Below are 15,749 nucleotides of genomic sequence, written 5' to 3' on the forward strand. Positions count from 1 at the left end.
GAAGTAACACCACTCCTCAATTTTAAACTGCAAAAGGCCCCTTCCTCTTTCAGAGTATGTATACGGAAGGGGTCTCAAGCAGAAGACTGCTAGAAACTTGCTGACCTTTGACCCAAAAAATGACATGCCTCAGTGTGCGCGCGCAACTCAAGTGAAACATACAGATTGATTTGAAAGAAATCTGCCTCATTACCTGTACTTAGTGCAGTGGTGCAATTATCTCGGCAGAAGAATGCCAACTTCTGAGTCATGGTTTTTATTTGAGAATGTACATCTAGTTAAGATTCTTCTCCAAATAGCTTTGGAGACGGGACCTGCATCAGACTGGAAAGAATGCATCTACTGAATACCGAAGCCTTTGTGTTCTTCAACTAGTGATGCAGCACAGTGCCTGGGCCCACAACTGCTTCCAAGGGGTAATCTTTGGACATAGGTCCTAAATGCGGTCACAAGACCCTGGAATAGTGGGAATTCCCTACTCCAATGCCAGATGGCAGAGACACAGAAACCGTGATTACACCGGTGTGCAAGGTCAGAGAGCACGCACTTGCCCTGGACAATTCAAGCGAAGGATCTACTGCAACAATGACAACTGGAGAACTGGTGCAGGTTTGGCAACCTGATGGAAACAGATCACTCAGAAAATGTTTTTTTTTTTTAATAGACGTGCTTTACGTGGTTCAAACAATTAATTGTTCCACTAACAAAAGGCTTCTGGAAAATTAACTATCAGAAATGGGCGACATTACTTGGTTAACATTTCATGGAATGGGTCTCAGGACGGTGCGATTTTTAATTTAAAAAAAAAAAAACATTCACACCAATTATCAATATCACGGCTTTAAGTCTGCAGTGGGGTGATCTTAAATTTCAGTACTGCATCTCTAATCAGTGCGCACTTTATTCACCCCACATCACCACCCGAAACAAGGAGAATACACTAAGGGATAAAATCTGATTTGTAGAAACAAACAGCCCAGGCATTGATAGTTAACTTTTTACGTGGGTCTCTCAAAGTACTGCTCCGCGTCAGGCAAGATATGTGAACACAACATAGATAAACTGCAGGATGTCCGAGGAGGTTCCACAAGTTCCCCCTGAGGCAGTAGGACTTCTCAAAGGGCTGCAATTGGGTCCCATTAGGAAGTTACTTTCATAGGGAATGATAAAGTCAAAGAAGTCTCTCAAATTGTAATGCCAAAGAGAAGGGTGCATCTCCATAAAAGCCAACAACATGCCAGGTAAGCTTTGCGAATGAAGTCTAAAAGTAAACCTCAAAAGCACACCAACGCCAGCTTCTCATTTGGAAAATGGGTAAGGAACCTTTCCACACACCATGAACGCACATCCCTTTATGAGGCAGCTAGAAAAGGATTCCATTAACCTGTCAAAATCCATCAGTACCGTACGAAATGTAAGCACTGATTCTTGGAAATCCCATTAGCTCTCGTCAGCTGGTGATGCCAAGACTTGCTCATGCTAAGCAAGAGCGGTGAATGGGTCAGGACTCAAAGAAGTGAGAATGAAAGATAAAATGAATCCAAACTAAACATCCAGGTGAATTCACACACAAAAACGCATGCTCAGTAACAATTGGCTCCAAATGTAACACTTATTTCAAATAAAACTTGTAAGGGTCTTTCTCGACTTATTTTCAAAGGGATATAGTCCCCGTTTGCACTACCGCAGTGCAAGTTTTAGTTTGAAGATCCCACAAGGGCTTCTTATCGACTTACCTAATTTTATTTTTGGTTAACACCCTACACTAAGAACTGCATGATGGTAAATCTATGTGGATCGTGTACATACAAATGCAAATTAGTGATCATTAGCAATGACCTCATTCCATTCTCTCACTTACGTGTCTACAAACTCAAATGTACACACGTGAGGCCTGGTCCTGTTTTTGTTTAAAAAGGCAGACATTCACTCCCAGAACATGGTACCAAACGAACTGTCCGCAGTCCAGGGGTTCCTCATGCTATGTCCAAATAAAACAGTCTTTTATTTGTCTTGTAAACATCATGTAACACTTATGACCCATGACCTGTAGTACTGGGGTTTTTAGGACCCCAGCGGTGCCAGGGGTATCACCCTATGACTTCGAGTTCTTCCTGTCTTGGACCACAGTGTAGTACTTGAAATTTTCATTCTCAGGGTAATATAACAAAGAACTTGGCAAAAGAAGCTGAAATAGCAAAAGACATCTTTATTAAACTCAAATGAGTGAGACTACGTCACACAGAAGCCTTAGCAACTGAACGAGGCAGTCTGCAGAACAAAAACCAGTCTTCTCTTTTATACAGAATAATACGCTTTGGGCAACACCGCCCCTGTTTTACAAGTGGTCATTCACATATTTTCGCTTCAAAGAAGGAAAAGAGTTATGATGACAATCCCACATTTCAGCTCGTTCAGCCCACTATCATTTAACCCAGCAAGGCTCAAAACCCTCATCAGATATCAGCAGACCCCAATAACACGGGCACCTCCTGCTCGTAAAACAAGCCATAAAGTAGGAAACAGAGTCAGGTGTGAAATAGCTTAGTCAGAGATCGTGTGGGAACAAGGGCTTTATGATGGGTCGAGCCCTGACGCTAATCACATTAGGCCGCGAGGAAAGGAACCGGCCGGACAGGATTGACCTCGGGCAGCGAAGTCAGTTTGCACAGGTCATAGAGAAGTCACAGAAGGTGTACGTGTCCTTTAGGCCTAGGCATGGCCTCAGAGCGCAGCCTATGTGAGGGCAACCACAAAATGGCTTCTATTGTAAAATGGAACCCACGGATACAATATGTAGTATCGTATACATGGTGAATTCATCAGTGAAACATGACGAAAACACTTGTACATACCGCTTTTGTCATTTGCGGTTTGTTGACACCAAAACAGGCATGGTGGGGCCATGCCTCCAATGTGGTTCCGAATTTTACAGTACCACAGACCAATTTTTTTTTTGATGAGTCTGAATGTAAAAGAAAACAAATGTTCTTTCAGCTGCTTTCCCGTTCTTCAGCGCCTCTGGTTTCAAGTTTAGAACTCCCAGTCGTCCACTTCTAGCTGCTCCAGACTAGTTACCAGTCTAAATATACCGCGAGGATCCCGTGCGCGGGCAGCCTCAAAATTTGTGATGGGTGAAACAGGGCGCAGTAATTCTGGAAGAGCTTCTGATGGCCGGCGCTTGAGCTGTAAGAAACGACAAAGGCATGTTAATGAGAGAAGACCTATGACACCTTGCTAACTGGTCTGGGACTGCCCGAGTCTCTCATGCAAGACTGGGATCTTCTTCGACTGTACGGCTTTACATGATTGCTTGGTGTTTCTGCTGAACCAGTGTCCCTCTGCGCTCAGGAGCCCAGCTCTAGCCAATTCATAACCAACCAGCACAAGTTGTGACAAGTTTCTTCTGACGTGGAAGGTTGCAGCAGGATATATGCTCTAAAAGGGTCGGTGGGGTATGGGTGGGTGTTTTGATGGAGGCAGAGCTTCATAATTACCATAGAGAGGAGTTCTTACTCTGTTGTCTTCCCTATTTGCAATTGCTTCGAATTAAACGGATTTCATCTTCTGAGAAAATATATAGCAAAAACAGCACAAAAATCTTACAGAAATTCAAACAAAGATCATATCCAGCACCCATTCTACAGGAAGCAGTTGATAGAGTTAAGCTGAAGGACAGGGCTCAGTTTCTAACACCAAAAATCACAAATGTTACAAAAGAGGAGACACTGTTTTTTGTGTCAAAATACTCTACTGAAAGCATTCAAATCAAATAAATAATTCGAAAATATTGGCTTTTGGTGCAAGCAGAACCAGACTTTAGAGGAATATTTCAACAATTCCCGATTTTTGCATACCAACGGACTAGGAATAAGAAAAGCAGTAAACATGAGCAGAACTACAGAGGTACAGTTCTATGTCACAATTGTGGAAGTTGCAACAACATTATAAAGGGTACTACCATCAGGCATCCTACAAAAGGTACCCCCGTCAAATTAAATGTTACAGCCACTTGCGACACTAACAACGTAGTGTATCTACTGAAGTGCCCTTGCGGATTACCATATGTAGGTAAGACTGAGCGCAAAATTAAGACCCGTCTTATGGAACACAAAATTAATATTCGGACTAAAAACCAAAAATCTACTGTGGCAGTACATTTCATGGAAATGATTCATAACATCAGTCAGCTAAGGTACATGGTGCTTGAACAGATACAAGAAAAAGAAGGGAGAGACAAACAACATCTCTGACAACGTGAACTTTATTGGATCAGCAAACTCAATTCCATACACCTAAAGGGGTTAAATGAACACTTAGAGTTTAGTTGCTTTTTGAAAATATTGAAGACTGAGCAGCATTTAAAAAATATGACTTGTGTAATTATCATGTTAACGATGTTTATTTGTTCGTTAGTTTTTTTTTTTATAGCTATTAGAACACAACTCTTAACACTCTGAGCACATCACGCACATAGCGGTATTTCTCACTTGGCTTTCACCTATTTAATTGGCGATTCTTCGTCATGTTTGTATTAATAAATCTTTCTTATCCCGAATTTTGTTACGTTAGGGTTGAACTCGGCGGATTTCACCTCATTTTTTAATAGTTACTTCAGCTATCTTTACGGAACGCTACTGATTAAGTCACTGGAATTATGAATTGACTAACATCATTACTTTGAGTTTCATTTTGAATTATAGTCGTTTGTTCTTTTCTAGTAGAAGAATCCTGGTTTCGTCTTTTCTATGACTACGAGTGTAGTCTGTTGTTCTTTTCCATAGCTATTTCCGGTGTAAGATAGTATTTACTTCCGGGTGACTAGTGGAATGGAGACGGATACTGTTGGAAATATGCAAGGCAGTGTCACCGCAACACAGCAGGTACGTGTGAGACAGCGAAGGAATGGTTGGTCACTCCGTGTTAATCTTTGTCATTTGGGAGCACGCACTACTTGAATGCATGCTCGTGTAAGAGTTTTGTTTTAACCGTCACGCGCACTTTTGAGGCAAGCTTTTATTGGTTTATAAGGTGAACTTCGCCTTCTGGCACACTCTGTGCGTTTTAATTACTTTGGCTTATCACAGGAGATATAACGACTGAGTTACGTTATGGTACACATGTCCACGGATACGAGTTTCAATTTAAACGTAGCGCGCACTTTTCACGTGAACACTTTTTTGTTTAAATTCGTGAACTTTACCACCTGGCGAGCGTAGTCATTCTAATCACTTTGAACAATACATACTAGCAACTGCTTATACATGGATTTCACACATCAGATTTCACTTTACACTGATTTTATATTACTTTTTTGGTCCATTTTTCCACACACTTTAGCACGTTAAGTACTATTGAATGCATTCGCTAGTTCTTGGTTTTTTGTAATTAATGTGTGTGTAACATTCCTTGTAGGAATTACCCCCTGATGAAGGGCACAGCCCAAAATGTATTGGGGTACCTATATAATCAGATGACCAGTATAATTGTTATACGCATATGAGAATAATCATATGAATCACGTAATTGATGAAACAATAAATGCAACATTCATGAAGAAATAACCAGACTGAACATTTATTCAAGTGGTTACAAATTTGGAAAGCGACAATACATCGCCACGAGTGCTAATTGAGTTCGCTCTTTCACTGTTGGAGGGCGCTCTTTTTAATATTGTACTTCACATCTCACGGATCAGGAGGTGATACTCATCAGCACCTAAGAGGATAATAAAAGGAATAATTGATGAACATTTTTCGAAAATAGAGAGTGCGACCGCAACCTTTTCAATTCTGTCATTCCTTGGTGGCCCAGAACTTGTCATGTTATGTTATGTGTCTAGTGCACACTTCACCAGTGAGGGTATCCTGGCACTGACAGCCAAGCTCCCTTAAGAAATATGTACATGGATATACACCAAATTTGGCAGAATAAGGATCACAGAGGAAGCAAGAGGTAGTTCTGTGAGAGGAGCAGGAAGGCCAAAATGATCCTACAAGTCTACGCCAAAATCAAGGATTTCCACCTGAAGAGTACTCTCCATGAGGGAAAATGCATAAAAAAGTTCCTCTGGACGGTCCAATAAAAAAACATTCTACAAAATACCCATCTATAATGCAAAGCTTGGCCACAGAAGTTGTCTTGTGTTGTGAAAATGTTTACGGGTCAGAAGTCCCAATTTTTGGAAGTCTGTTAGTGTTTTATAATTAATCTTCCTATCCTGTGAAATGAAGGCATTTACCTCGGTAGCCTTCTTCTCTTCTAGAACGCGGCCATCGGGAGCCCGATGTTCAATGGAACATTCCAACAACAGAGATGAAAGATGGAAAAGTGATGCGACTAAGCCCCTCCTCGATTGCTGAAGCGAAACAGGGTATCAGTGCTGACAGTCAGAACCTGAATAACATTGCCCCTAGGTAACATAAGCAAGTATTTGAGGCCTATAAATATGTCCATAGACTTTCAGGAGTTGAAATGAAAGTTCTTACCTGAGTGGTTAAAAGCCCATGAGTGTGATAAATACACTGTGATGGAGTCGCGGTCAATGGGAATACAGGAAGCAGAAACTAAGATTCCGTAAGAGCTTAAAATTCAAAATAAACTGAAGTAGGGACGCAAAGCTCAGACTAGTTGTTTGCAATCCTCTGACTGGCTCCCAGTACCAATTATAAACCAAAGTAAAGTCTGCTGAAGAGTCCTCAACTGCAACTGCATCAAGGTCAGTATAAACTGAAGCCTCTGAGAAAAGAGCAGAAGGGAATTTCTTCAATTTATTGAGAATCTCAGATTGTGGGCAGTGAGGTATTTTTTGATTCCTGGAAGCTTTGCAGTCTGTACAGTGGTGCCCATGGAATTCCAGCCCAGTGGGGAAGGCAGGCGAGCAGGACAACTGAGTGATTTAGCGCTGCAGCATGACAGTACAGTAGGGGAGGAAAGTGTGAGCATGTATTTTAACAAGGATGGGCAGTGTCAGTGCGGACATGCTCCTAAGTGACTTCAAACTACAGATTTTAAATATAAGGCCACTGCCTCCCACAATTAATGATCGTGACCGTACCTGTTTGAAGAAGGAATGGTTCAGCAGGGAACTCGCACCAGGCCTGGCAAAGATGAAGGGAGCTTGAGCAACTTTAAAATATCAATTTCATTATCACACAGACTCTGGGCAATGTTGGGGTGAGAACAGCCAGAGTAAGATTTGCAGTTTATTTTCAAGTTCAATAACTTTACAGACTGTTACATACTTATATCCACCAATAATTAACCCAGCCTTTATGGCATTTATAATAAACGTTGCCTTGTAGAAAGGGGCATTTCCCTTACTCTTATTTCTGTGCAGGGCTCTTATTTGTGTTACCAAACTAAAAATACAATGCTAATAATGCAGGTCAGATCTTTGTTGCCATTACTTGGACCATATAATGACCAATCAACGTTGGATTGAATTTAACACGTTTGTAGCAGAGAAGACAAACAGGGAGCTGAGACAGAAAGTGCTTCCAAGAATGCAGTCATTACTGGCTGCAGAGAATGCTGGGTTGAGTCCAGAATAAGCTTCGCACACACAGACATGCCAAACCTAGCCACGTAATGTGTAATGGTCATTTGCAAGCACAAGCATACCTTTTTCTATCAAATAGCATGGTTAAACGTTTGACTCCCAAAACAATATTTCAATGTAATACAAAACAAAATTGATTAATTTTATGGTGTGCATGATAGGTAACTTGAGAGTTACTTACCTATAGCTATAGATCTCAAGTGTTGGCATCTTTCATAGATTCACATGCTTAAATTACTCACTGTTGTCAGTATGGGAATCCCTGGCAGTCAAAAGCAGCAATAAACACTGTTAAAAAGGCCACGGGCCCAAGAACAGTTTGTTTAACAGCACATTCACCTCATTGAAAAGCACCTACTTTAACCAATCTAGTGAATGCACCAAACACTCACTCCCCCAGATGTTTGCTTCGATTTTCAAAGCATATGGGTAAAAGTGAGGGAGATTCGCATGGGAACCTATGAAAAACACCAACGCTCGAGAACTATAAAATAATTGTAAGGAATTACTTTAAGTCTCAAATGCTTAAATCAGATAATCAGCAGTATACAGAACAAGAGGCTGTGCAGAACTGCATATCTCACTAAACAATCTGCTGATGGATACAAATCCAAGCAGCAGTGGTATTCCATGTCGCTGTAAGATAGATGTCATGGTGCAGCTGACATCAGAAAACTGAATGCCACGACAGATCCTGCATAGAAAGGGAAAGGCCGCTCCATGACGTCTAAACGCCATGAAGAGCTGGTAGGTGCTTCTTAGTGCCACACACAAAAAAAGCTCGGTGGGGTGGTAGAAGTTTTGTTCACTGTGGGGCAAATGCCTGGAACGAATTGCCGCGGATCTTTTAACTTTTAGTAAAGGCTTAAAAACCTCTTTGCCCAATAAAACGTTTTCTTCTGTTTCTAACCTAATGGAGATGTAACTAGTGCCAGGACACTCCCGGGTAACCGCTGCCAAGTCTTTAGGTTCAAGGACTTCAGATGGTGATGAAGAATGTGTCCCTTCTGTGTACTTTGAAAGCAAACAGTGGAGTATTCAAATTGCATATTTTGGCACACTAGTACTTATTGAGACACAAGGAGCAATTAATATCAATTTGCACGGTTCTTTATTCGCTTTGGTGAGGACCTTTGGAGAAAGTGTATGTAAAGATGAAGAACCAGCTCATGTAATCCCTTCCTCGTGAGTCCCCTGGTAATAATACATGCCAGCAAAGAGAAGCTATTTCGTGTTGTCACAAATAGATCTATCTGAGAACAACCACCATTGCTGGAAAGGTTGTTGGGCTTGAGTCTGATGTAGCAAAAGCTAGTGACATTTAACAAGGGCTTGACTGAAGACATCTACATGATAGCTGTGTTGCAAGGGCATGTGTTCTGCCGTGTTTAAAAATGTAATGCATACATGTAGTGTTGCCTGTCCAAATCAGGCCTAAAGGAAAAAAGCTTACAGGCTGAGTTCCAAGGCACTGACATGAATACTCTTCTCGACTTACTACCACCTGCCGCTCACTGTTAAGTCCTGCAAGTGGGTCCCTCCAACCATCCATTCACCGACACATCTGTTGACATTATCTCCTGATGCAGAGGCCACTGAAATGGAAGGCCTTTTGAAATATTTTGTAACATTCTCCACCACAACAATGCCTATTTCAGCCAGTAACAACCACTTCATCCTCAGCTTGCCACCCAATGAAGATGCATCTCCAGCTAGCATTTTCCGTTCGAGGCATAAGAGCTGTAGATCATATGCTTAAGCATAGACTACATAGCAGTTAACTCCCAAAGCGGTGGCTAACCTGTAGCTGTTGCAGATGTCTGAAATAGTGTACGTAAAACTGCCTAGCCCACACTAGCTTGCTGTCTTGCCAACACATCTACACAATAGTGTTTTGTGAATGTGTGAGGTGTAGACCATGTTGCAGCTTTGCAGATATCATCTATGGGTATATCTTTGGGTATATTCCCTAAGAATGTCATAGAAGCCCATAGTTTGCAGGTAGTGTGCCCCCCAGGGGGAATTGGCAGTGTTCGTTTTGCTTTTGCATAGCATGTCTGAATGCAATTGACTATCCACCTTGCAATGCCTGATTTTGATATAGGATTGCCTTTATGTGGTGGCGCAAAAGCGACAAACAGTTGTTTTTCTTTCGGAAAGGTTTCACCCTTTCTATGTAGTAAAGTAGTGCTCTTTTGAAATCTTAAGTGTGCAGAGCACGTTCTGCCACAGAATCTGGTTGAGGGAAGAACACAAGCAACTCAACAGATTGGTGGATATCAAAGGCAGAAACGACCTTTGGTAGGAATTTAGAGTTGGTCCTAAGAACTGCTTCGTTTTGATGTATTTGTAAACATGGTTCTTGTATGGTTAGTGCCTGAAGCTCACCTACTCTCCTCAGTGATGTGATAGCTATGCGGAAAGCTACCTTCCAAGTGTGAAATTGCAGTTCACATCTATGCAAAGGCTCAAAGGGTGGACCCATCAGTCTGGTAAGGACAATGTTGAGATTCCACACTGGAGCAGGTGGAAGTCTTGGAGGAATGATTCTTTTAAGTCCCTTCATAAATGCTTTAATAACAGGCACTCTAAAGAGAGAGACAGATGTTGTCTGTTCTGTAGGCATGCAGCTATTGCAGCAAGATGTAAGCGTATGAAGAGTACGCTAAAGTGGAACGCTGCAGATGTAGTAAATAGCAAATGATGTGTTGAACTGAAGCGTCCAATGGATTGATTTGATTGTTATTGCAGTATATCACAAATCTCTTCCACTTTGCTGCATAGCATGCTCTTGTGGTGGGACGTCTAGCCTCTTTGATGATGTTCATGCAGTCTAGCGGTAGAGTAAGGTAGCCAAACTCTAAGATTTCAGGAACCAGAACGTAAGATTGAGATGACTGGGATCTGGATGTCTTATCTCTCCATGGCTCTGAGTGAAAAGATTGGGAGTGAGATGTAGTTTTTGGTGAGGAACCACTGAGAGCTCCAACAGTGTTGTGAACCAGGGTTACGGGCGCATGTGGGAGCAACTAGGATCAATGTTAGGGACGCCTGTCTGAGCTTCCGAACCACGAATGGAATGAGTGGGAAAAGCGTAGGCAAATATCCATGACCAATTCATCCACAGTGCGTTGCCTTTGGGCAATGGGTGTGGTGCCTGGATACAAAGATTGGGCATTTTGCGTTTGTTTGTGGCAAACAGATCTATGTCCGGAAAGCCCCACATTTGAAAGAATGCGAGGGCAACTTGAGGGTGGAGTTCCTATTCGTGAATCTGTTGTCTTTGACGACTGAACAGATCTGCAATCTGATTGTTTACTCCTGGGAGGTGTTCTGCAAGGAGATACATTTTGTGACGTATAGCCCATCTCCAGATGGTTTGTGCTAGTTGTGACAGCTGGAGAGAGCCCCCCCCCCCCCAGTTGTGTATATATTGCAGTCATTTTGTCTGTGCGAATCAGGACAGCTTTGCTTACTAGATGTACCTGAAACGCTTTGAGCGCTAGAAAAATCGCTAACAGCTCTAGATGATTTATGTGAAGCTGCTTTTGCTGCAGGCTCCACATGCCCTGAATTGTATGTGTTGTCTGGAGATGAGCTCCCCAACCAGTGAGCGTTGCGTCTGCTGTTAACACTATCTGTGGAACCGGGTCGATGAAGAGCCGCCCTTTTGAAAGGTTTTGTGTGTTCCACCACTGCAGAGAGCAATAGGTGCGGCCGTCCACCAACACTAGATCTGATAAGAAACCCAGCGCCCGGTTCCACTGAAGTGCTAAGCACTCTTGAAGGGGACGCATCTGGAGACTTGCATAAGAGACTATTAAAATGCAAGACACCATCATCCCTAGTAACTGCATGAACACTGACGCTGTTAGTGAGTGTTGAGGCTGAAACTGAGAGAGTAAAGTTTGTATGTTGCAGATTCTGGCCGGATTGGGGTGGGCCAAAGTCTTTTGTGCATCTATTGTGGCTCCCAGATACACCTATGTGTTGGATGGTGTGAGAAAGTGCCATCTTTCTTGCATGGTATGCCCCCACTTTTTGCTGAATTGCTGACTGTACTTTGACTGAGTGTGCCCTGGGCTCCTGCCAATCAGGTGCCCAGGGCTTATGTTCCTTCCCTAAAACCTAAAACCCAAATTGGCAAACCCTGGCCACATGTCAGCCCCTGGTAAAGGGTACCCTAGGTACCCAGGGCCTGGTGACCAGGGAAGGCCTCTAAGGGCTGCAGCACTTATTGTGCCACCCTTAGAGGCCCTGTACCCTGGCACAAACACACTGCCCTTGCAGGCTGAGTGTCTGGGTACAAGACAAAACAAAGAGTCGACATGGCACACATCCCTGTGTGCCATGCCCACAACCTACAATGCCATGGTATACATCAGCCACCCCTCTAGCTGGATGCCCTATGCCAACAGTGTGGGCACAGGAGCATGAGCCCTGTGCCCCTACATGACCCAGGTCCATTCCTGGGCACTGTAAGTGCAGTGCTGCCTTTGTTAGAGTATTTGGTGCTGGGAACTCGTCAAACACGAACTCCACAGCACCATAATGGCAACACTGACAACTGGGAAGTTTGGTATCAAACTTCTCGGCACATTAAACCCGCACTGATGCCAGTGTGGGATTTAATGTACAAAGCACTACAGAGGGCATCTTAGAGATGCCCCCTGAAACCGAACCTACAATCCACGTCTGTTCTGAGAGGCTGCCTAGGCTGCCACACAGCAGACATGTTGCTGGACCCCTGGGTGGAGAGCCCCCGCTCTCCTGGGCCTGCAACAATGCACATCCTGGGCGAGGTGCTAGGTCTCCTCCCCCAGGATGGGCAGGGGAAAGCTTCAAAGGCATGCCGCCTTTGTGAGCTTCTCCAGGCCATTTGCTGTACCCAGCAACTTGCCCCCACCGGTTCTAACCCCCACTCTGGCGGGAAGACTGGCCGGAAACCCCAAGTAAGGACAGGGGATGTTCCAGCCTCTGCCAACCCCACCCCTCTTGACGATGGGAAGCCCTGCCCAATCAGGACTAGGCTACTGCCCCCCTCCCACAGGAAAGTGACAGGATAGGGGGTGTAACCACCCCAGGGCAGAGACCCATTGGTCCCTGCCCTTTACCTACCTGTAACGCCCCTAAATCTAGTATTTAGGGGCACCCTGAACCTTCCCTCCTCAGATTCCAGATTACAAAAAAGCAAAGAAGAACAAGAAGAAAGAAGACCTGCCGTGCAGCTACTAAGAAGAGGAAGACACCAACTGCTTTGGCCCCAGCCCTATCGGCCTGTCGACCCTCGAACCTGCTCCTGCTAAATCCCGGCACCTCCTGCGGCCAGCAACCTCACAAACCCCGGAGGACCTGGATACCTTGTGACTCTGAGCATCTGGGACTCCCATGAGCAGTGGCTCTGCTCAAAGCAAGATTATAACCCCTGGCATCAGCCCGGAACCGCGAACCCTGCACACTCTGCACCCACCAAGCTTGGCCTGTGCCGGAGTGGACAAAGACCCCAAGGACGTCCCCCCAGCGACTGTGATCCCGAATCCGTCACCCAAGGACACACCTCGACGCTCCTGACGACGCCTGCAGCCTCAGAACCAGGGACCCCCCCAACCGCGATCAACAGAGGGTAAGATTTCCCGACATCAAAAGGCACCCCTGCACCCGGCGCCCTGCGGCCCCCGTGCCCGACTCCTGGGTACCTACCTATCCTCCAACTACCCAACTTACCTCTTGAAGTGGTGGTGGCACCTGAAGAATCTTCGTCCCAGAGCTTGCAGCCTTTGTTCGTCCTTGAGCTTTCCCACTGAAATCCACTGAGCACCCGAAGGCTCAAAAGCACCCAGCCGCCAGAGAGTCCCTGGCAGTGCAACTTCTACTCCTACATACTTCCCCATTTGCCCTGAGCAAGTGACCAGGAGCTCAGCTCCCACAGCTGCGTGGCCTGCTAGTCAGCAGCCACCAACCAAGGCCCCCCTGCTTCCCATAGGATAACATTGAGCCTAACTCTCTCTCTGCACCTGGCTGCCCCTGTGCCGCTGAGGGTGTACCAACTGTACTTACCTGATCCTGGGAGACCCCTGAGTCTATGCCCAGAACCTTAACTCTGCCAGTCGAGTACTTACACAAAAGCCGATAACTCACTTTTCTTCCATAGGGTAACATTGACTGGCTTCTTCTGAAATTTCTTCTAAGTGTGGAGTTTCTAAACTTTAAAATATTCACCTAAAATCAACCGAGTAACGAAAATGGAAATACTCACCTGCTATTAGGAGAGATCCCAGTGCTGGATCTTGGTGCCCAGCACTGACCCTGAAAAGTACTTACAACCGTACTTACCACTAACTCAATTTTCTCCCATAGGAAACCATTGACTGTTTTTCTGTGAAATTTCTTCTGTCGATTTTTGCAAACTACAAATATTCTTTAAAAATCGTAGCAACTGTGAAAACATAATTACTTACCTGTTTTAGATAGATGCCCCAGTGCTGAGCCTAGGAGCCCAGCAATGGATTACAAAAGTAACGAGAACATACTTTACCGGTAACTTGAATTTTTTCCCATAGGAAACCATTGACTGTTTTTCTCTGAAATTTCTGTGTCTATTTTGCAAACTTATAAATATTCTTTAAAAATCCCCTGTATAACGTAAACGCAGTTTCTCAACTGCTTACAGGTGGTACACTAGTGCTGGATCCAGGATCCAACATTGACCTAGAAAAAGTACCCATAACCCCACTTACCTGCTAAGTGAATTTCCTTCCATAGGATAACATTGGTAATTTGATCAGAAAAAGTTTCTAAGTGTCAACTTTTAAAATAGCAAAATATTGTTTAAAAATCAAAACAGTAACTTAATCGAATTTACTCACTTGTTTCCAAGATCTGTCCCAGGACTGAATCCAGGATCCAGTCCTGGAGTTAGAAAAGTAATCCTGAAAGTAATCAAGTGCACATAACTTAAAATTCCCATTGAGCTCAATGTATTATTGTGTTTGAAATTGTGTTGCCTATTGCAACAACCTGTAACTATTACCTACAAAAGTCAATTGCATATGGCAAAAGTATTTAACTAAAGCATCTCATTCTGAGAAAGTATATTTTGATACCTATTGTTGGTTCTAAAATAAAACAACCATATATTTTTTATATAAACCATTGGCCTAGAGTTCAGTTATTCAGTGTGTGAAACCATTTGCTGACTGAGTGTGTACATCAAAATGCTTTACACTGTCCAATGATACTGTCTTACTGCTCGACCAAGCTACCACTTTAGAGAGTAAGGTTATATCTAACTTTAACCTCTGCCAAACCTCTGGGGACTGTGGACTCTGTACACACTGTAGCTATTTGGGAACAGTGTATAAAGAGCCACTTTCTCACAGATGGTTGTAGATGGGATTTGAACAGATTAACTGTGAATCCAAGATCGTGGAGCAACCGCACTGTTTTGCGAGTGTGACGTAGACAGCTCTTTTGCTAGTTGGCTTTTATGAGCCAGTCGTCCAAATATGGGAAGACGTGAATGTGTTGTCTTCGTAGATGAGCTGCAACTACTGCCAGGCACTTGGTGAAAACTCTGGGTGCGGTAGTTACTCCAAATGTGAGCACTTTGAACTGCTAGTGCTGGCCTGCTACTACGAACCTGAGGTACTTGCGGTGAGCAGGGTGTATTGGGATATGAAAATAGGTGTCCTTTAAGCCCAGAGTAGACAGAAAATCGCCTTGTTGAAGGAGCGGGAGAACTTACTAGAGTGTGACCATGTGAAAGTGGTCCGACCAACTGAATGCATAGATTTAGTTCTCTGAGGTCTAGTATAGGCCTGAGAGAGCCGTCCTTCTAGGAAATTAAGAAGTACAGAGTGCTGAGGATTTTCTCTAAGAAAAAGACTAAGTCAGAAGGTAAACTTTGCAATGGACCAAACCTGGTCCCTGTATCCAACATGCACACCATCTCGTCCAACCTTAACTTTAGATTTTGACCCGTTCTAGCGCAACCAGATATCCGCAATTGACGCTTTGTGCTTTTTGGTGCTAGAAACATTTAATCGTTTGAAAAATTATATCCGATTTTTAGCATTTTGATGTCTATTTATTAGAATTTTCTCTATTTTTATAAACTGGAGTGAGAATTTTATTGTGTTGTGTTTACTACCTTTTAACTGTTTTGGTACTGACATGCTTTACAAATTGC

At 43.6% G+C, this 15,749-nt stretch overlaps 1 protein-coding gene across 1 annotated transcript in view; it reads right to left on the reverse strand.

Annotated features, from left to right (window-relative positions):
• Positions 1–3,033: 3,033 nt before the first annotated feature.
• The window catches only part of LOC146871941 (STE20-related kinase adapter protein alpha-like), a 366,775-nt gene continuing 354,059 nt past the window's right edge, over positions 3,034–15,749 (reverse strand). Inside the window, exons 14-15 of the mRNA XM_085652306.1 lie at positions 7,058–7,100; positions 3,034–3,186 (exon numbers count right to left, since the gene is read on the reverse strand). Coding sequence (XP_085508432.1) covers positions 3,034–3,186; positions 7,058–7,100 — 196 coding nt within the window. The remainder of the gene's footprint in view (positions 3,187–7,057; positions 7,101–15,749) is intronic.

The sequence above is a fragment of the Triturus cristatus genome, chromosome 1_1 (genome assembly GCF_964204655.1).
Source record: "Triturus cristatus chromosome 1_1, aTriCri1.1, whole genome shotgun sequence".
Classification (NCBI taxonomy): domain Eukaryota; kingdom Metazoa; phylum Chordata; class Amphibia; order Caudata; family Salamandridae; genus Triturus; species Triturus cristatus.